Here is a 21,817-nt window from a genome sequence, read left to right as displayed (position 1 = left end):
TGCTGGTGGGTGCGCTGGAGCCTGTTGGGAGCAGCTTGCCCTTACCAACCTTTCCCAGAGCCCCTTGTTTGCCCTCCCCACCAAATGCACCACTCTGGGGCCAATTTAGTAATCAATCACTACTTTTCTTTTTCCCTTAAAAATTAAAATCCCTTCAGGGTGTTACCCCCTGCTCTGAACAGCCCTCCTGGCTGCAGCATCTGTGCATGAAAGCGCCCATGTGCCTTGCTGCTCTTGGCTGCTAATTCCTGCACCGAGGCGATTGATTTGGAAAGGCGGATCTGGGACCCTGGGAGTGGGAGGGCTCTGTGCCGGCTGCCCACAGCACCCATCGCTGCTTTCCTGCACAGCATGATGCAGGGAACAAAGCCCCACCAAAGGAGCATGGCTCCCTTCCCCAGGCCCCTGCCATCATGCAGTGGATGAGATGAGGCTGCCGGAGGATGGAGTGGGGAAGCATCCCAGAAATGCCAAGAAGCTTTCAGCAAAGAAAAGGCCATGAAGACAGCTGGGGATTTACAGGCCAGCACTCCCAGTAGGATCCAAGCAGCTTCTCCAGTATGTGATGCTACCATCATAAAAAGGTTTCAAGGACCTGATATTATAGATGCCTAAATAAATACATAGGAATTGATATATAAAAACACAGCATATGTTTATCTATTTTGCAGGGGGAGCGGGATGTAATTAGATGGCAGCATCTCTCTCAAGGCTATCCTCACTGTAATTCATGCCTCAAGGCGGCTGGCCAAGGGGAGGAGGAGGAGGAATAAAGCAGGCAGCAGAATTGATGGGCTGCTCCCAGAAGCTTTGTTTTAATTATTTCCAAAGCGCTCCTTGTAGTGGAGCAGGCAGCTCCTTCAAAGCCTCCTTTCCTCTACCACTGCCCATGCTCTCATGCTGGTGCCGGCATGGGGTCCATGGCAGCTGGGTGAGCCTGGGAGCCGGCCCTGCTTCTTCGAGTCCCCAGGCTTTTTGGTTAAGGTGTGAAAGCAGATGTTGCTGTTTATAGACAGGGGGACTTTTCCCTGGCCAAGAGACCTCTTTGATGGCCACAGCATGGGCCGGTGTATTTGTCAGGGCTTTTTCTTTTCCCCTTTTATTGACTTTCTGCTGCCAGGGGTTAGACAGGCTTTGGCTGGACTTTGCAGAAAGTCCACCTGAAATGGCCAGTTACCAGGTGCTGACGCAATGCCCTGCCCTAAGATATAAGGGGTCTGAGGACTGGGTTTGAGCCTAGTCAGTGTATGGTGTAAGGGCTGGTAAGGGGCTGTGCCAGCTCCAAAGCTCTTCCTGAATAAGCAGGCTTGTGAAACTAAACTGCGTTTGCTGGATCCAGCAAGGTGACGGCAGTAACAGCAGCTCAGTGCTGAATTAGGGGCAACTTGGCTGACACAGAGGGACCATTCCCTGGCCAGGAAACTATGCTGACTGTCACGAAGCCCTCCAACACCGTCAAACTGCTGCATCTCATTTTCCTCTCGACTTCCTGGGGAATGCAGATCTGGGTGACCTTCGTGGCTGGTAGGTTGCAGTCTGTGCACACTGCCATGGCTCTCTGCCTGGGGGGAGGCCCAGGGGAGGGGGCTTTGCCCCAGGACCTGCCCGCTCTCCCCCCCTTGCAGGGTTCGTGATGGGGAGCCACCTCCCTCGCCACACCTACAGCTTCATCCAGCGCAAGCTCTTCCCCTACTACTTCCACATCAGCTCCACTTGTGCCTTCCTCAACCTGACTCTATTCGCCATGTACCACCCCAGCGAGCTGCTCAGTGATGAACAAACAACCCAGGTAGCCTCCTGCTTTAAAATGAGAGCTGGCCATAGCTCAAATCCCTTCCTCTGCACGGTCCCACTCCGCTCTACCGAGGCTGTTTTGCAAATGATGACGAGATTCACACATGGCTCTGGTTAAACGAAACCAGTTAGCATCCAGACTGCAGTGAGCCTTGTGTGCAAGAGGGGCTGGGGGAGAAATTTAATCCACTGTGTGTGCGAGACATTCATGGTAGCTGTTGCTCTTCTGCAGATCATCATCTTCTTCATTTGTGTTGCTGCTTCTGTGCTGAACACACAGTGGTTTGGGCAGGTCACCTCCGACATCGTGGCAGACATGCATGTCATCGAGTGCAGCCATGGCCTCGGCCAGGAGGTCGGGCTGTTTACCAGCAAGTCCTGCCGGCAGCTGTGTGCCTCCAACCCCAGCTACAGGCAGCTGTCCTGCCAGCTCACCCTCTACCGCACTCTGTCCTCCCTCTGCAACCTCTGCTGCATTGTGTGCAACAGCTTGAGCTTGTACTACTTGGCTGCCCATCTCTCTGCCCTATGAGAGAAGGACACTGTGAGGCAAGGGCTGGCTGGCCAGAACCAATGCTCTGGGAAAAGGGAGCCATCCTGCTGCCTTCTTGTAAAGTAACCTTAAGCTTTGGAGATTAAATTTCAGCATCCTCAGATGGAAATACTTGTAACTGTATTTGTGCATAGTGCAGAAATTTAGGAATAGCAAAAGGGAAATGCCTTCTTTAGAGCTGTCTGAATCCAGCTCCGGAGTGCGAAAAATCCTCCACGATCTAAGCAAAGTGTTTAAGGCTGAACAACTTTTTAATGCCCTGTGCATTAGATGTGTCTAAAACTGCTGTGTGTTTCTACAATCATTAAGAGTGCAGAAAAGAAATTAGAGATTTAGAATTACTTTAAATGCTGAAAGCTAATACAAAAGCACAGAAAACCTTGTACGTTAGCTTCAGCAGTTGGTGTAATGGATAAGGTTGTTATGTTTGGGTTTAGAATTACTGTTTGTCATTCTCTTTTAGTATTTCACAAGGTGAGAAAAATTTTGTCTCATTTATTAGGCAGAAGTCGGTCTACTTAAAATAGACATGTTTATTTCTAAGTTATATAAGACAATCAGTAAAGTAGCAAAAGGGTCAGTAACACACACCTCTCTGAATAGATAGCTCTGCTTTACCCTGGCCCGCAGCAGAGCAAAGTGGTGAAAAAAGAGCAGCTGCTTAATCCCAGGCAGGAATCTGACTGCATCCATCCTGCTGCAACGGGCGGGTATCTCCCCAGACCACTGCTGTTAAACCACAGCAACTACAACCCACCTCCAAGGAGATCAGTGATTTTTTACAGGTAAATACATTCCCAGCTGCTGTTGCTTCAACTGCAGCCAGTGTTTGGCACTGCTTCAGTTTTATTTCAAAACCACATGCAGCCTATCACAGAGGAGACCTTCTGCAAGCCAGCTGGATTCCTTTTTAAACAAATAATCCCCTCTTGTAAACCCTCCATTCTCTTATGCTGCTCTCCTGCAAGTTTCCCTGTGTGCCAAGATTATTTCTCCCCTGAAGTGTGCAATGTATTTTTGTTCAAGCAGAAGTTTGCAGCCTATAGCTGGGATAACAAACAGCAGCCTCTTGCATGGGATTCCTCTTGTTTCATTCTTGCTCCTTATAGTCGATGGACCTTCTTGCCAGAGAAGTACTTCTTAGAGAAAGGAGAACACTTTGCAAATGCCAAAACTGTTGGAGTCCCAGCCTTTATGAAATACCTGCAAAGATTAAAAGGAGTCCTTTAGCTTCCTTGTAGCTGGTCAAGTGCCATGCAAAGTGAGTGACTTCTGCCCAGCTCAATAAAGACTGACCTCCCGAAGGCCAATGACAAGGTTTTTTTGGTGATTAACAGAGCCTTTTGTAGCCAGGGTTACACAGGTCCAAAGAGGAGTGCTTTATGAATCAACTCTTCTCCCAACAGCTACTTTTAATTAAAACAGCTGTTATTCTCCTTCTGGAAGAAGTTTCTTTTGCAACTGCCCTGAAATCCGAGGGCTTATGCACGCTGCCGAGCTTTATGGAGTGACAGTTCAGACAGCCAGCAGCCGTGGACCTAGAGCTCTGCTCCCATTGTAATACCAAGCCACCAGCATTGCGCAGCAGGCTTTCTCCACCTAGCTACAAGATGGTGCAAGTTAACAGCACAGGCTTTACAACAACTTTTTGGCTTCACAAACAGCAAATTCTTCTCTCTAAATAACTGCATAACACTTTAAAGTCAGTTTCAGAGTGAAACTGTGCTCCATGCTGTGTTGGGGACTGCCCACACAGCATTTCTAACAGTGAGAGCATTGTTAACTTTCAACATGCTCTCTTTATATGCTGCTGCCTTTTTTTTTTTTTTTTAAAGTAGCACTGTGTAGACAGCATTCTGAGACAGCCCTTCTGTGCTGCTGCTTGTGTGTAGTCCAACTCCCTTCCCAACTCCATCCAGTCCCAGAAAGAGTCGTTAACTTTTTTTGGGGGGGGGGAAGCCCAAAACACCATCGCTAAAGCAGGGATAAAATCCATGCAGTCCCACTGCTTTACACCCTCCTCACTTAGAGATGCCAAGAATTAGGATGATTAAATCAGAGAACAAACTGCACTTGAAGCCCAAAACTCATACTTTTTGCCTTGTGGTCTCTCTGGACGCAAACAGGGACAGCCTCACCTTTCATGCTGCAGCACTTGTAGCAAAGTGTGTTCTGGGTTCAGCTCGTACATCTCTGCTCTCTCTTCATCTTCAAAATAGAGCTGAAAAAAATTGGGAGGGTTACTAAACACTTAAGATACATGAAGGCAAACTACTAAGCTGTTGAAAGTCCAGTCACAGCACACCGTACATCAACTAGAGGTTTACCAAACTGCTATATCTTGAACCAACTGTGTTGGATGCTGACTTCAGCAATGTAGAAACTGTTTTGTGCAAATTCCAAGTCTTCCCTGTATAAACCATCTTAGCTTCTTACAGCAGTGGCAGCAGGAAGATAAAATACACTGGCTGTGCCTGTGCTTTAGAGAGAAGCAATCCAAACCTACAGGCTGCTTTTTAACAGGTGAAATGCAGCAACGGTATGAGCTAAACTGAGTAGGTTTAAAGACACTTGAACAAAACAGAGTAGATTTAAGAGACTCTAATCCAGCAACTGTGCCTTAGACTGTACATCCACACAGAGCTATAATCCCAGTTTTTAATCTGGTAAAGTACACAGCCACTGTCCTTTTGGACCTGTCTGCTCACTGCACTAAGGGCTGCGGTGTTGCCTGGCTCACGTGACACTGAGGTGGAAAGTGAAAAATAAACATCTGTATCCTTCTATGGACTATTTCTGAAAAATTCTCCAAACCTGCCACTTGCACCCCACATGAGCTGAAGTCTTAACAGACATATGCTGTCTTGATGGGATTGAGTGTTTAAGCACCACCAGTAAGATCTGAAAAGAACCTTTTTTCTTTTTAAAAATATTTTCTCATTTGTATTGAGCAACTTCACCACAACACAGCTAAAAAAAACTGGCAGCCTACCAGCTTGATGGTCTAAATCTTAATTACTGTTACAAAGACGGGAATCTAAGCAATGACTATAAATACCTTCTGTCAAATACAACGTAAGTGGAAGGCTAAAGAACTTTCATTTTCATTAATGAATTCTGTGTCCATGTCAGCACATATGGAAAATATTTGAGTTAATAAACAAATGTAGCTCTCCAAATCCTTATTACCTGTTCACCATACACAGATGTGAAATGATGCCATTGCTTTCATACACTCAAAGGTGCTCAATCTTACTCCAGGAAATAAAAAAACCAAACCAAACAACAACCAAAACATAACACAACAACCCTGAAATAGAAGGAAAGTCAAACTTCTCACCTCAAGATTGCTGGGAAGGTATTTTCTTTCTAAATCCCAAGGAGGTAACTCAGCAAACATCACCATTAAATGATCAATAAACCTAAAAGCCAAAATACACTTGGTTGGCTTAGATGAAGTGTTCAGCTTCAATAATTTGTGCAGTTGCAATTGAATGATGGTAAAAACACCTTACCAAATTAGACAAAAGACTTGAAAGTAAGTTCAGATCACTAATAGTTCCTTCCCTTCAAACTCATTGCTTTCCCAATGAGACCAGGGCCCTGTTGGAACTCATGCTATTGGCTTCAAACTTCAGCAGTGCAACAGCAAATTATTTTTAACTTTTCATTTTCACACTGAAAGAGATGTCAAAATAAACACCCTGCATCTTTTCTAAAACTGATTTTACTTCTACGTGGTCCCACCCACACCACGCTTCACCAGATCATAGGCTTGTTTATATTGGTACTTCAGGAGTGCTGGTGGCCAAGTTGTTCTAAGAACCCATTTTGACTTCCTTTGGTCGTGAAAAGGTGTAGTGAACACTACTATGTAAGAACTACAACTTTAGTAATCTGTTTGCACTGTAATTTTAAGTCCTAAACTTATTAGTAGATCTGAGGAACACATATTTCCCCACAAAAGAAAAAAAGTTACAAATTCCAAGTTTGTTTAACATTGCAAGATCAGAAACTGAAGGTAAGATCAAGAAGCAGGTCGAAAGCTTATGGGTAAGAATCAGACACAGAGGCAACAAAGGGAACCTTGTGGCTGGTGTCTGCTACAGGCTGCCTGACCAATGGGAACCTACTGATGAAGCTTTCTTCCTCCAACTCCAGGAGGCTTCGTGCTCGCAGGCTCTCATCCTACTGGGGGACTTCACCCACCCCGACATCTGCTGAGAAAGCAGCACAGTGAGCTGTAGGCAATCCAGGAGATTCCTAGAATGCATTGAGGATAACTTCTCGAGCCAGGTAATAGACAGCCCTACCTGAGGGGATGCAATACTAGACCTGATGGTCACCAATGCAAGTGAGATCATTGGTGACATCAAGATTGGAGGCAGCCTGGGCTGCAGTGACCATGCATTGGTGGAGTTCACACTCCTGAGGGATAACGGAAAAGCTAGGAGTAGTCAGGACCCTAAATTTTAGGAAAGCAGACTTCCAGCTCTTCAAGCAGTTAGTCAGCAGGACCCCCTGGGAAATGGTCCTCAGGGGTAAGGGAACAGAAGAGACCTGGCAGATCTTTAAGGACCAGCGCAAGAGCTCTCAGTCCCCATGTGTAAGAAATCAGGCAAGGAAGGGAAGAGACCAGCATGGCTGAGTTGAGACATGCTGGTCAAATTAAAGAGCAAGAGGGAACTGCACAGGCAGTGGAAGCAGTGACAGGTATCCTGGGAAGAGTATAGGGACACTGCATGGTTGTGTAGGGATGGTGTCAGGAGGGTAACGCACAGCTGGAGCTGAATTTTGCCAGGGATGCAAAGAACAAGAAAGGCTTCTACTGGTATGTCAACCAGAAAAAGGAAGTCAAAGAAAGCGTACCCCACTGATGAACACGAATGGTGGCCTAGTATCAACAGACAAGGAGAAGGCTGAGGCACTCAACAACTTTTTTGCCTCAGTCCTCACTGGTAACCTCTAGCCTCACTCCTCCCAAGCGAGTGGGCTGCAGGATGGATACCAGGGGGATAAAGCCCCTCCCACTGTAAGGGAAGATCAGGTTCATGACCAGCTGAGGAACCTGGATATATACAAGTCGGTGGGACCTGATGAGATGCATCCCAGAGTCCTGAGGGAATTGGCTGATGTAGTTGCTAAGCCACTCTCCATGATATTTGAAAAGTCACGGCAGTCAGGTGAAGTCCCTGGGGACCAGAAGAAGGGAAGCGTTGTCCCTATCTTTGAAAAGGGTAGAAAGGAAGACCCAGGGAACTACTGTTCTGCCAGCCTTTTCTCTGTGCCTGGGAAGACCATGGAACAGATCCTCCTAGAAACTATGCTAAGGCACATGAAGGACAGGGAGGCAATTCGAGGCAGCCAGCATGGCTTCACCAAGGGAAAGTCCTGCCTGACCAACCTAGTGGCTTTCTATGATAGAGTGGACAGTGGACAAGGAAAGAGCTATGGATGTTGTCTATCTGGACTTCTGTAAGGCCTTTGACATGGTCCCCCACAGCATTCTTCTCTCTAAACTGGAGAGATATGGATTTGATGGGTGGACTGTTCAGTGGATAAGGATCTGGCTGGGTGGTCACATCCAGAGGGTAGTGGTCAATGGCTTGATGACCAGATGGAGACTGGTGATGAGTGGTGTCCCTCAGGGGTCCATACTGGGACTGGTACTGTTTAATACCTTCATCAGTGACACAGACAGTGGGATCGAGTGCACCCTCAGCAAGTCTGGAGATGACACCAAGCTGAGTGGTGCAGTCAACACACCAGGAGGATGGGATCTCATCCAGAGAGACCCAGACAAGCTGGAGAGGTGGGCCTGTGAGAACATCATGAGGTTCAACAAAGCCAAGGGCAAGGTCCTGCACCTAAGTCGGGGCAACCCCTGGTATCAATACAGGCTGGGGGATGAAGAGATTGAGTGCAGCCCTGCAGAGGAGGACTTGGGGGTACTGGTGGATGAAAAGCTGGACATGAGCCAACAAGGTGCACTTGCAGCCCAGAAGACCAACCGTATCCTCAGCTGCATCAAAAGAAGTGCTGCCAGCAGGTCGAGGGAGGTGATTCTGACCCTCTACTCTGCTCTGGTGAGGTCCCACCTGGAGTGCTGTGTCCAGCTCTAGGGTGCTCAGCACAAGAAGGACATCAGTCTGTTGGAGCTGGTCCAGAGGAGGGCCACAAAAATGATCCGAGGGATGGAGCTACTCTCCTATGAGGACAGGCTGAGAGTGTTGGGCTCGTTCAGCCTGGAGAAGAGAAGGCTCTGGGGAGACCTTATTGCAGCCTTCCAGTACTTAAAGGGGGACTATAGGAAGGATGGGGGCAACCTTTTTAGCAAGGCCTGTTGTGAGAGGACAAAGGGTAATGGTTTTTAACTAAAGGAGGATAGGTTCAGACTGGATAATAGAAAAAATGTTTTTACTATGATGGTGGTGAAACAATGGCACAGGTTGCCCAGAGAGGTGGTAGATGCACCACCCCTGGAAACATTCAAGGTCAGGTCGGACAGGGCTCTGAGCAACATGATCTAGTTGAAGATGTCCCTGCTCACTGCAGGGTAGTTGGATAGATGACCTCTAAAGGTTCCTTCCAACCCAAACCGTTCTATGATTCTAAGAGTGGAATTCCCACCTTGCCAGTCACTTGCTTATAGTCTGAAAGGTTTGCAGCACTTCAGTCAGGCCTGCTGTAAGGCCTAAGGAAAACTATGGGGTCACTAGTGGTTACCAGAGGTCCCTTTTGGAAGCTTTTCATCATTTTTAACTCTAATCCTCTTTTTGAGACCCCCATAATTGGAGGGCTTCAAAATCACACCTTAATGAACCTCTAAAATCCATGCATGTGGATGGGTCACTGGTATTACTGGCCACTGGTCTACGCTTGCCCTGCAAGCCCCTTTAATCACACTGGCTAAACATGATGTGTTTCTCTGACTATAAATTTATGTAACATTGAGATTTTTGCCCTCATATTTTAAAGCAGCATTCATAAATCATAGAACAATTCAGGTTGGAAAGGACCTCAGGAGGTCATCTAGTGCAACCTTCTGCTCAAAAGCAGGGTCAGCTCTGAGATTAGAAATCTGGAACTACTTCATTAGCATGGCAGTGTTTCACTTGCTGTCTGTTCTCATCTACTCAAACATCCCCTTTACGCAAGAATGCTGCTGACAGTACACTTACCTGGCGTTCTCATGAAAAGCTGCAATAAAGTCTGTTTGCTCGTGCTCAGGGTACAGGAAGAGGACAGGCCAGTTCAGGCTGCCTTCAGCATCTAAGTGCACCTTTGCCCCCGTGGCATTGTCAGAGTGGAACCCATCTAAGGATATCTCAGCCACACCATCTGATATTTCCTCTTCTTCATCTGAAGGCTCAAGAACCAGCTTGATATTTCTTTCCTAGAGGGGAGGAAGGAAAAAAAAAAAAAAAACCAACAAAAAAAATCCCAGCCAAAAACCAAACAGGTATGGCGGGGAGAATAAAAGCAAAGAATTAGCAGTCAGTAAAAGGACAAACTGGGTCTTTCTTATTAATGAGTCAGCTCTTAAACATGCCATCAAAAGCCTTCCTACAGTATCAGACTCAGGCAACTGGTCTTCTCAGTAGAATCCAGAACCTCAGCGAGACACCCAGACTCCTCATAAAATGGATGAGGAGAGGTGGGAATGCAGAAGACCCTGCATGCTGAGGGAAGAGCCTGAGAAAATGTGGAGAAAGGGATGCATCTGAAATCCTGTTCTTTGGGACCTAGCAGGCATAACCTCAGGGTGCAACTACATGTACCAGCTCCTGTGAACATCCACCATTTCGGAAAACTGAAGAAAGCTCACTTTTCTTTTGAAAGACAACTGCAGAACAGGAGAAGTGATTTACGCAATAGCCCAAAATATTTTAACATAGTCCATACATTTGCTCAGGAAGGAGAGGATCCAGGACTGATTCTCTCCTCCAGCCTACCACATGGTTTTCTTCTATCCTTCCACTGAAGTGATGCCCATCGTCAGCAAAAAAAGCAAGGTTCATTGGGCCAGTGTGATGCTACAGTCCAGTAGCCAGAGCACTCTCTTGGATGCTCACTCCATCTCCTAACACTGGGTTTGTATTTTGCATTAGTTGTCACCTGAAATATGGAAACCTGGGAGCAGGGGCCAGAGCCATGCAGATAAGAATCATGGTTTTAACTCAATTTTTTAGCTCTATCCCTCAAAAGCAGGTGTATGAGAACAACCTCTTAGAGACAAATAAGAGAGCTCTTAAAAAGAAAAAAAACCCAACAAACCACACAAAACCAAACCCTCTCACTGACCCACCTTTATTGCTGCAAGCAAAATTTCCTTTTGACACTGCTCTTTCTTCTCCATCACCATTGCTTTCCTTGCATCCCGCTCCTTGACTCGCTACATGTAAGAAAAGGTTGCACGTGACCACACACAGCAAGTCAAGGCCCACCACTGCTCCACCCCGACAGTGAGTGGAGAATCTGTTCAGATCTCCAGAAGGGTCCCACTCCAGCTCCTTCCCTTACATATCTCAACAACACGCACCCTGTGGAACCACCACTCAGTTCTGTTTGGGGATATTATACTACAAAGAAACTTGTAAGGAGCACTCTTCAACCAAGAATCCCAAAGCGCTGCTTTACACAAAGTAGGCGACAAGCATCGTAGATGCTAGACTGCTTTAATATTTACCTTTAATTTGTCAGCTTTAGCTCTCATTTCCACAAGCTTTTTCTCTTTTGAATCTATTTGCAAGCCCTCTTCACACCATGCTATTGCTTCAGAGAAATTCTTTAGCTCCATGTGACAGAGAGCTCCTGGAAGGATTAAGATTTTAAGTTTCTAGTATTGGAGTCAGTATACAACTACCAGACAAAGTGGTGGTTATAAAGACAGCATTAGCCCTAGTGCCTTCAAGAGGCATATACAGCAGCACATGCTATTGTCTTGCGTCGTCATCTTCAACTCTAGACTTCCAGCAGGTCCATTCAGCTGCGTAGAAAATCTAAAATATTTCAGCAGTTCTTTTATCATTTGCTCATCAAGTCACAGAAATCAACAGAATGATGCTAGAAGTGTCTGTTACAAGCAAAAATTTATCATATCAGTATTTGCCTCATAAGGAAAAGTAACGTGATCATTTCCATGGAGTGAGAAATGCTGGGAGGGCAGGGGGACCAAACCCTAAAAAACTAGCATTGTGGAAAACAGCAAAAGTTACGCTGTGCTTTTCAGAAACAGGTCCAATGCCTCTTTGAAAGATATAGAGGCTGAAGAGCAAAGAGCACAAAGATAGTGTTTTGACCAAAAATCCAAAGCAAAACGCAGAGCTGTTTTGGGGAGAAACAGCAAAACAAGAGAAAACCATCTCGTACAGTAACCACTTTACTTTTCTGAAATCAATGCTGCCTGGAAACAAAGTATGATGCATACCCACAGTAATTTAAGGTTTATAAACACTGTTATTTAACACACAGAAACATGCAGTGAAACAAAGCAACATCTAACAACAGTCTGCTCCAGGGCTTGTAACAATAACAGCATAAGAAGTAAAACATGTGCAAAGATGTTTTGAAATTGCGTTCCTTGCACTTCATGCAGTAACACATGCTTTAACTCTTACCTCTTATGATTGCTTTGAGATGGGTGGGCTTCAGCTTTTTTGCTTGGATGGCATCATTGAGAGCAGAACGATAGTTACCTATAAAGCAAGCAAAACTGCTCAGAGCCTTTCATTTATATTTAAAATCCAATCTGATCCCAAGGTGACAAAATAGGTTATGTGGAGACTCTGTAATTCACTGTTTCTACAATCACTGTGAGGCAAGAGGAGGAAGAAAGAGCAAATTAAGAGCAAGAAGCCAAAGGACAGGAATCAATCATACAGGTGAGAGGTAAGTAACATGTCTGTGAGCAAACCACCTCCCAGCTGCACCATACAACAGCGTTAAAAGGCCAAGAACACCTCCTCTGCTGCATGGATGCTGTTGGTAGGGTGGGTGGTAGCTCGAGGAGGACATAGCCATAGATTTTTGAGGCCAGGGCATCCCCCTGTAGTTCAAATCACCCTGTGAATCTGTTCAGCATCAAAACCCACTGGCTCTGGCCTCTCCTGGAGCCAAGGCTTGAGCAGCAAGTAACAGCTGCAATGAGCAGAGCACAAACGCTGCACGCAGCAGTGTTCTGAAGCGAGCCAGGTATTCAGGGTTCAAAGTGTCATTTTCTGATGAATAAGCTATTTAGTATACTCTATCACAAAAAAAAAAAAAAAAAAAGTAAAGAAAAAGAAAACCCAAAGTGGGGAGGAAAAGGAATTTCGGACGGCAGAGGCCCCTTCCCCGCCCCGGGCGGCGTATCCCTCCTTACCCAGGTAAAACTGCGCGGCGCCCCGGTTCGTGTGCAGCACGGCGTTCAGCTCTGCGTCCTCGCACTTCTTTTTGAGCCCCTCGGTGTAGGCGATGACAGCCCTCCCGTAGTCCCTCTCCCTGAAGTACTCGTTCCCTTCGTTTTTGTACATCCTGGCCAGCTCTGCGGGGGAAGGCGAGGGCCCGGGCCTGAGCGGGGGCGCAGCTTCCCAAGCCCCCTCCCCGGCCGGGGCCGGAGGCACAGGCCGGCGGACCACCCCGGCCCCGGCTCCCACCTGCGGGGCCCTGCTCCTCGTCGAAGAGGAGGGACTGCAGGCAGGCCAGCTCGGGCTGCCGCGCCGCGTCGATCTCTGCCGGGCACCGCTTCATAAACATGGGGATGGCCTCCAGCTCCTGCGGGCGGGCACACACCGTCGCTCAGCTCAGCTGAGCCCGGCCCGGGCCGGGCCTCCCGCACCCCAGGCCCCGCCGCCTCACCTGCTCCCAGGTATCGGGGTGGAGAGCGCCCCGATACCGCGCCGCGCCGCTACCCGGCCCGGCCTCCGCCATGCTGCCGCGCCGCGCCTCCCGCCCGCCTCAGGCCTGGCCCCTCCCGCCGGCCTCAGGCCCGACCCCAGGCCCGGCCCCTCCCGCCCGCCTCAGGCCCGGCCCAGCGCCCCGAGGCCTGGCGCCCGCTTTCAGCAGCAGGTTTAGGCGGCATCTCCCATGGCGACGGCAGCTGGAGCTGATTCTGACCCTCTACTCTGCTCTGGCGAGACCCCACCTGGAGTGCTGTGTCCAGCTCTGGAGTCCTCAGTACAGGAAAGACATCGACCTGTTGGAGTGGGTGCAGAGGAGGGCCACAAAAACGATCCGAGGGCTGGAGCACCTCTCCTATGAGGACAGGCTGAGAGTGTTGGGCTTGTTCAGCCTGGAGAACAGAAGGCTCTGGGGAGACCTTACTGCGGCCTTCCAGTACTTAAAGGGGGACTATAGGAAGGATGGGAGCAAGCCTGTTGTGAGAGGACAAAGGGTAATGGTTTTTAACTAAAGGAGGATAGATTCAGACTGGATAACAGAAAAAATGTTTTTACTATGATGGTGATGAAACACTGGCACAGGTTGCCCAGAGAGGTGGTAGATGCCCCATCCCTGGAAACATTCAAAGTCAGGTTGGACGGGGCTCTGAGCAACCTGATCTAGTTGAAGATGTCCCTGATGTCCCTGCTCACTGCAGGGTGGTTGGATAGATGACCTCTAAAGGTTCCTTCCAACCCAAACTGTTCTATGATTCTGTGATGCTGCCTGGGACAGGGAGAAGGACTAGGTGACCTCCTGAGGTCCAGGAGCACGTGGAAAGCATGGGTCTACTGTAAAGTCCTACATGACAGTGGCACCGTTGTTGCTCGTGATCTCTAGATCTCAGACCCAGAAGCTGCAGCACGGGGCGAGCAAAGAGCCCCCTGTCCAGGGCAGGACAACAAAGTCACACGAGAGCTCATGGGGCGATGGTACCAGTCAGCCCTGCCAGGGTGGAGGCAAGCTGCTCCTCATGGGAGCCCCAGGGCCTGGCGTGGCAAGCCCCGCACTGCAGCAGGCACATACAAGTGGGATGTCACCACCCTGCGGGACAGGGTTACTTAAATCTATAAGCATGGCCTGGACATTTTTACCCCCAGGCTTTGCAGGTCCCCAAGTTTCATGTTTCCTTGTTAAATTTTTGCAAGTATTTTCTACCACCCTGAGGCTACATCCCTGAAACCACACCATCACCACCCAAGCCCAGCAGATCCAGACATCTTGCCAGCTGGACTAATCTGCAGGACGGGGATGCTGATGCCTGACAGCATTCTTCACCTTAATTCCTGCAGATTTGCAGCGCTAGGGCATTTTCAAGAACAATGCTCTAGAGTTCACCTCCATCTTCACTGAACCTGGGTGTATCCAAAGAGAAGATGTGAATGGAGGAAAGGCACCTTCCTTTCTCCCTCTTAAAATCCCTCATGCTGAGAACTCAGCACCTGAAAAGGGCGAAGGAAGCCCTCCCGTCCCGCCTCCTGCAGCCTATGCTCTTGTGTGTACTCAACAGAGGCCATTGCCAGCCTGCCTGCTGCAGCCAGGCAGGGAGGGGCTGACCCTGCCAGTGCTCCCACAGCCACACGAGGCTATGCGCGCCAGTCAAAGCAGCTCATGGGGGCCCGCAGCCAGAGCAAGCAACGCCCCTAGCCCCATGAGGGAACAAGGGCTGATGCCAGCTCAACTCCAGCACCTGGCATAGTTGCCGGGCACCCTGGCCGGCTCTGACATGAGCTGGATTCGGCTCCGCTCACCCAGTGCCATCACCAACAACCTGCATGTCCTTGAAAAGGAATCAGGGCTGTTCAGATAAACTTAGTGCAGCAAAGATGAGAGATTCAGAGATGGAGATTTTAAGGGACTTGCACTTTACTCAGCAACTCAATTACACCTTCCTTGGTGAGGAATAAAACCTCACCAGCGTTCTGATTCCAGACCTCAAAGACCGGGGGGTCCTCGCAAACCCTCTTCCCCGCTATGACCACGTAGGGATAACCCAGCTTGTTGGCATCCTTTAGCCTTTTGCCGATGGTCAGCTGTGTCCTGTCATCCAGCACTGAGTCGCTGGCAAGGTGGGGCAGCGCTTCAGCGAGGTCATCGTACACCCGCTCCAGCAGTGCGGCTCCCTCCTCCTCCTCCTCCTTGCTGCCTCTCTTGGGGGGAATGAAGCAGAGCTGGTAGGGCGCAATGAGGCTTGGCCAGCGGATGCTGTCCTCCATAGAGAGCACCTCAATGGAGGCCGCCAGGATGCGAGTGACGCCCAGGCCGTAGCAACCCATTTCTGCCAGCTGGGGTTTGTTCTCGGGGGAGTAGAAGACAGCGTTGGAGACAGAGGAGTACTTGGTGCCGAGATAAAATGTGTGCCCCACTTCGATCCCTCTGGTCTGTGTGAGTTTTTCTCCACACGTGGGGCAAGACATTTGCTCCCCATTTAGCGTTTCCACATTGGCCGCAAAATGTCCATCAGGGCACACCACTAGCCTGTCCTCACCGACATCTGCCGGGAGCTGGAACTCATGGGAGACAGTGCCGCCAATGCTGCCTGTGGCTGCCCGCACTTTGACGAAGGGAAGGCCCAGGCGGTCAAAGAGGCTGCAGTAGGCATTGCACACCAGGTCGTAGGTCTGCTGAGCCGCCTCTTTGGAGGTGTCGAAGGTGTACATGTCCTTCATATAGAACTCCCGGCTGCGCAGCAAGCCGAAGCGGGGCTTGGGCTCATCCCGAAACTTCCTGGTTACCTGGTAGAGGCGCAGTGGGAGCTGCCTGTAGGATAGGTTGCTCTGAGCAGCCACCAGCTCCGTCACCGCCTCCTCGTGCGTGGGGCCCAGGCAGTAGTCCTTACCGTGCCTGTCTGCCAGCCGGAAGAGCTCTGGCCCCATCTGATCCCAGCGCCCGCTGGCACGCCACAGCTCTGCCGAGCTTAGGCTGGGCACGTTCAGCTTCTGCCCCCCGACGGCCTGCATCTCCTCGTCCATCACCTTGATGAGCTTCTCCATGGCGCGGACGATAGGCGGCAGGTAGTAGTAGCAGCCGGGACCGGAGGGGTGGATGAGCCCCCCTTGCAACATCAGCTTCTGGCTCCGGCAGAGGGGCTCCCCGGCCCCGCCGTCCAACCCCGCCTCGCCGCCCGCCTGCAGGTTGCGTGGCTGGAAGAGCTGCGAGAGCAGCAGCCACCGCGCCCTGCCCGCGGGACCGTGCCGGGCCCTGCAGCCCCGTCGCCGGGCGCTCAGCGCCGGGAGGCGCCACCCTCGCAGCAGACCCTCCATGGCGGCGCGGCGGGGATCAGCGCCCTCCCCTGTCCCGCCGCCGGGCGCCGCGCTGCGTGGGCGCCGATGTGCGCCGGGTCACGCCGCTCCACGCGGCTGCAGGCGGCCGCCCGCGCGGCCACGCGCACCCCTGCTCGCGCACCGGGGGGGGGGGAGGGGGTGGCGCGCGCGCCTTCCGGGATGTGCAGGCACCCCGCACGGTCACGCACACGCGTAACCGCAGCACAACACACCTGCCTACCTACACAGGCCCGTGCATGCCTGCAGGAACACGCGCGCCGGCACGCTCTTACGCAGGCCTCCCCGCGCGCCCTGCCCCGCCAACACAACCAATGGGAACCATAGCCCCCGTCACGTGGGGGATCTCACCCGCAATCGGCCGGAAGCCGGAACCTTAGCGGAGAGGGCGGAGGAGGAGGAGGAGGAGGAGGCCGGGACTCTATGGTTCCGCCGAGCGCCACCTGCCGGACGGGCAGCGGGAGGTCCTCCGAGGGGTGACAGCCGCCCCCCCCCCGGGGCACGGAGGAGTCACCTCGCCGACCCCCACCTGGCGCGGGCCGCCGCATCCCCGGGGCTGTGCTGAGCTCCCGCGGATGCAGCGTGCGAGAGCCGGTGGGTGGCCTCGGGCGGCTGGAGCGGGGGGTGACACCGCCAGCTCAGGGGCCATTGAAACCCCGCAGCCCCCAAAGCAGAGGCGGGAGCAGGAGTCCCTCACCCCATAGCTCTGCTGTCCCGGGGCTGGGGATGTGGCAGGGGGACACATGGCACCCCAGGTGCTCTGCCGCCTGCCGGGGACGGGAGCGCGAGGTTCGGGAGGACCCCAGTGGGAAGCCACCCACTGTCTGGGGATGGCCCCAGTGCCAGGGATGGCAGAGCAGCCACGGGGCTCTTGCAGGGCTGACACCACACGGGATTTGTCTATTGCTTTTTAATTAACAAGGTTTTAGGAAGCTGAGAAGGTCCAGACCGCTCCTGAGAGAGACAGCCACTCTGCAGAAGCTGCTGCCACCCCTGGCGACTCAGAGGGACAGCGACAGTTCATCCTGCCCTTGGAAGAATCGACCTTCATTGTCTCAAACAGCAGCTGCACCAGCGCCATCCTCCCCGGGGGTGATCATGGCTGTGGAGGGCTGGATCACCTCCAGCGTGCAGTTGGGGCAGACTGCCCTCAGCTCCTGCTGCAGGCATTGCCATGGGAATTTCTCCTCTGCTTTCTTAACCTGCTGCTCCATCTCCTGCGTCAGCGTTTCCGTTCTCAGCTTCTTCTGACCAAAGAACACAAGCAGTGGCTCCAGGATGCCCCACAGGCCCTCAGTGGAGCCTGCACCATCCACTTTGATGGTCCTCTTGAAGCACTCGATGGCGAGTGTTTCCTGGCTTTTAAGCCACAGGCATTTGCCCCCGAAGAGCTGCGGTTCGGGTATGGTATTGCCCAGGTCAAATTCCATGGCTTTCTCCTGGAGTTTCATCTACCAGGAACAGTTCTCTTGCGCAACGTCTATGCTCATGTAATAGTAAAAAAATAGTAAATAGAGGCAAGGCAGGACAAAATGGGCCTGTAGGGAGAAAACAGAGACCAATGGCTGCCTCCAAGCATGACATTCCCCATCAGGCTTTGGGGAGAGGAGTAATAGAGTGTGGCTGACCTGCTTGCAGCACCTTGTCCACAGTGTACCTGGGGGGATGGATTCCTGCTCCCATCCTTGTGTCTAATGTCTCCCGGTGGCTCTTCACTCCCATAAGCTCTCTGAATTCCCTCCCAGCTAAGGCTGATGTTAACCATAGCAATCCCTCCATTCCCTGTTCTTGCCTTCAGACGTGATGTACCCCTCCCTCTCCCTTGCACCTAATTAGAACCAAGCCCAACAGGAGGGGGAGGCAGCTGAGGGCCAGGCCTCTCATGTCTTTCTGGTCTAACTTTAGGCTGAGTTAATGAAAATTTGGGGATGCTGCAAGGGGTTTCCTGGGATCTCAGGGGTATAATGCACCCCTCAGGGGTATGATGTAATTCTGTGATGTGCCCTTCTTCACCTGGCCCACATCTAGGCTTGCCCTCAGGCATGGGCAAGCCTTGATGACCCTTTTGAGGTGATTTTTAGCGTGCATGAGATTTCTCCTATAAGGCATTGGGCCCTGCCCCATCTTTACGTGTTCCAGATCTTGCAGATGCATCTTCACGTGGATCTGGATATCAGCTTGTGCCCAGTGGCAGGATGGATGATGAAATGATGTGAGTACAAACCACTAGCACACATCAGGTCAGCTCCTTGGCCATGCCAGGGTATGCCAGAGAGCCAGGCCAGCTTGCCCAACACCAGCACCTCAGTGTCCAAAGTGTGACCCCCATGGTTAGCAGTACCAGGAAAGGTGGTGCAGGCCCCTGAGTTGCTGCTCATCCTCTTGACCTGGGCTGTAAATTTGGTTCCTGGTGATCATGGGGTCCTTGAAAGCAACTGGCTCATCTGCTCCCCGTTCCAGGCTGAGACACAGGGGCAGCACACCCTAATGTGTTCAGAGGTTGAACCACTTGGCCACAGGAGTGCGCCTGAAGAAAGGCTGAGAAATCGAAAGCCTTTTTCTTATGTCATTTCAGCTTTCTCCAGTCAAACCAGGCAGACAGACACCACCTAGCACTCAGTGACCACCTCCACGTTGCACTTTTCAGCCTCCTGCCTCTAGCTCAAAGGAAGTTAAACATCTCTGAAGAGCAGTTGTAAGCACATATTGAAGTACTCCTCTAGAGGAGGAGATTTTACTTCACTGAGCCTCATTTTATGAGGAGTTAAATAATCCTATTTAAATATAAGGAAGTAAGAATGAGTCCTTATTTTATTTAAAAATGGGATTTGAAGAAATCTTTATGATCCTTCTGCAATGGGAAACACTCACTAAGGTGCACTCCTGTTTACAGGGGGCTGGAAATGGGCAAAATCAAGGGATTAAAGAGCACATTGTTGATGCTCCTGAGTGATTTAGGAGCATTAAAGTCATTAAATAGTCAAGCCAGGTCTGTGAGTTGACTCAGCATCCTGTGGAATCTTGCCCAGAGGGGCCTGGGGAAGTCCATCAGCAGCTCAGTGCCAGAGCCAGGATCTGGCCCAGGTTTCCTGGCTGCCAGGTAGCAACCTCACTCCCAGACCGGCTTTCACTGATTTTGTCAGGCAATTACTTCTCCCTACGTGCTTCTCACCACAATTAGGCAAGCAATGCAAATGCGGTCTGGGAGAAGCGCCATGGCTGTCTCAGAGGCTGTAGGAGCAGGACAGGTCCCTGCGGGAAGGGGACCGGCCCACGCCTCGGACACCCAGCATGCTGTGCTGGCCCTGATGAGGACTTACGTGTGCCCAGGTGCAGTATGTCTGGCAGCTGAGCTGTGGGTCCTGCAGGACATCCAGTGCCATATTGCATATGCCTTTGGCCATCTTCTGCTAGCCCAGGGAGTGGAAGTTATTCACCCGGCAGTTCAGGACGGAAAGGTTGTCTTTCACCGTTTCATCACCTGTTTGAGCCACAGAAGTGAAACACATGACTTATTGCCTGCTGGGCTGATCAAAGGGGCAAAACCATCTTGGACTGATTTGCCAGGGTGGTGTTTTAACCAGGAGGGTTTAAGGGTATGCAAGAGACATGGTCTGTGGGGAAAGCTGATATCTCTTATTAAATCAGCAGACAGGACTGAATGCAGGGCTAAGCTCAGGGGCTATGTACCTGAAAGCCTGTCTGTGCTCCTTATTTTTTCCAGCTGTGCTGGGGGAATCTAATAAAGGTACTGCTGTCTCTGCAGCCTTTCAGTGAAATGCTTGCTTGCTGCTTTGCCAAGGGCTGATTTGTGCCATAGAGTCCAAACACGAGGTCTGAGAGGGGTGTGCCCTGCACATGGCGGGACTGAGGGTCTTGGCTCCCATCTGGGGCCTCTCCTTTTTGCCCTGGGGGATTTCCAGGAGCAAAAATGCTGAGGATGAAGGGGGGAAGATGAATGAAGGACCAAGCAGGCAATGGCAGCTGCCTTGAATCAGTCCCTGGTGCAGCAGCTCTGGGTATAGCACCTTGCCAAAGCAATCAGGGGGGCCAGCCTCAGAGAAGCCACTGTCCTGGATCCCCATCAGGGTGGGGGAAAATGTTGGGGTTTTTTCCTCTCCAGCAGCATCCCCAGGTAGCACCAGGCCAGGGCTAGGGAAGAGAAGTCAGGGCAGGTGAGATGCCAAGTCATTCAGCGGCCGAACCTCTTTCTGTCCCGCAGAGGATTTGCAGTTTGGGTTTGGGTGTCTTGGCACAGAGAGGGAGCACATTCTGACTGACCCTGGACATGCTCTTACACAGCTTGTAGGGTGCATGAGCACACAGTTCTGGCTCATACACCTGGCTGACGAACTTTCACAAGCACTTTCATTCCCTCCGGTGATGTTACCGTAACTGCACAACAGCAGGACAATGTTCTTATGCCCAGTGGAGCATTAGCTGCAGGGCTTGTCTTAGATTTGCCCCTCAGGAAGTTACTGGGGGATATAAAATTACTGCACATCCCCTACACCCTGGAAGCTATCTAAGGTGCAGGCTCTCCCGGGTAACCCTTGGGTACTTTCAGACAGCTCCTCCTAAGCAGACAACACTTTTGAAAATAAACAACACTGATAAAGATATAGTAATTAAATCAATCAGAAAAATACATATCATCATCTGAGGTTTAGGGCTACCTTGGATGAAGGCACATACAGCATCCATCAGTGCTGGATGCATTACACCATGAGTTACGTGTGCATAGGGACCAGAGGTGGGTTTTACACAGATGGGTTTGGGGTGCCCCTCCTCCTGAAATGACCCGTTTTTTGTGTAGTGAGCTTTGGAGGACTTGATGACTTGTTGGAGCAGTGCCAGGGTCCTGTTGAAGGTGGGCAGCCTCTTCTGCTCCATGGTGCCCTGGTTCAGCAGGATCCCATCCAGCCTGCAATGGGAGTGGATGGCATGGCTGGGACTGGGCAGCAAACCCCACTTTCTGCACCAAACAGCAGCTCAGCACCAGAGAACCAGCCTCCCCAGGCCTGGCTTGCTCTTGTCTGAAACGCCACAGGCATTAATGGGGCTGGTGAGGCTCCCCTGCAAAGATCATGGGTGCAGATCACCTTGCCCAGACCCACCAGCACTCACAGATGCAGCAAATACAGCACCACAGAGGACACAAGCACCGAGAGCAACATTTTATTGCCCAAAGTAGGACTGGCAGGTTTGTTGTTGCTTTAGGAATGTATTTTTTAGCAGCTTAGAGATCATTTGTCCCTATGAAAGCCTG

At 50.9% G+C, this 21,817-nt stretch overlaps 4 protein-coding genes across 4 annotated transcripts; 1 reads left to right on the top strand and 3 right to left on the bottom strand.

Annotated features, from left to right (window-relative positions):
• The first annotated feature begins 1,251 nt into the window (after positions 1-1,251).
• Positions 1,252-2,855, top strand: TMEM205 (transmembrane protein 205). Its single transcript, XM_075097550.1, has 3 exons — positions 1,252-1,524; positions 1,626-1,789; positions 2,027-2,855. Exons 1-3 carry the CDS (start codon positions 1,425-1,427, stop codon positions 2,324-2,326), a joined length of 564 nt encoding a protein of 187 aa, XP_074953651.1. The 5' UTR covers positions 1,252-1,424; the 3' UTR covers positions 2,327-2,855.
• A 5-nt stretch (positions 2,856-2,860) lies between these two features.
• On the bottom strand, positions 2,861-13,327 carry TTC4 (tetratricopeptide repeat domain 4). The gene is made up of 10 exons (XM_075097549.1): positions 13,187-13,327; positions 12,985-13,102; positions 12,711-12,872; positions 11,968-12,045; positions 11,037-11,161; positions 10,656-10,742; positions 9,529-9,743; positions 5,688-5,769; positions 4,486-4,568; positions 2,861-3,550 (listed from the first exon to the last, which is right to left on the bottom strand). Exons 1-10 carry the CDS (start codon positions 13,256-13,258, stop codon positions 3,451-3,453), a joined length of 1,122 nt encoding a protein of 373 aa, XP_074953650.1. The 5' UTR covers positions 13,259-13,327; the 3' UTR covers positions 2,861-3,450.
• A 1,782-nt stretch (positions 13,328-15,109) lies between these two features.
• On the bottom strand, positions 15,110-16,862 carry PARS2 (prolyl-tRNA synthetase 2, mitochondrial). Its single transcript, XM_075097548.1, has one exon. It carries the CDS (start codon positions 16,528-16,530, stop codon positions 15,118-15,120), a length of 1,413 nt encoding a protein of 470 aa, XP_074953649.1. The 5' UTR covers positions 16,531-16,862; the 3' UTR covers positions 15,110-15,117.
• A 598-nt stretch (positions 16,863-17,460) lies between these two features.
• Positions 17,461-21,725, bottom strand: TTC22 (tetratricopeptide repeat domain 22). Its single transcript, XM_075095515.1, is given in 8 exon segments — positions 17,461-17,638; positions 17,640-17,999; positions 18,679-18,714; positions 19,869-20,029; positions 20,582-20,657; positions 20,660-20,702; positions 21,359-21,472; positions 21,676-21,725. Coding segments are annotated over 8 exon segments (1,005 nt in total). The 3' UTR covers positions 17,461-17,473.
• Between the last annotated feature and the right edge of the window lie 92 nt (positions 21,726-21,817).

This window comes from Phalacrocorax aristotelis, chromosome 6 (assembly GCF_949628215.1).
Source record: "Phalacrocorax aristotelis chromosome 6, bGulAri2.1, whole genome shotgun sequence".
NCBI lineage: Eukaryota > Metazoa > Chordata > Aves > Suliformes > Phalacrocoracidae > Phalacrocorax > Phalacrocorax aristotelis.
The sequence above is the reverse complement of the archived record's forward strand: the minus strand, read 5'-3'. Positions and strand labels throughout refer to the sequence as shown.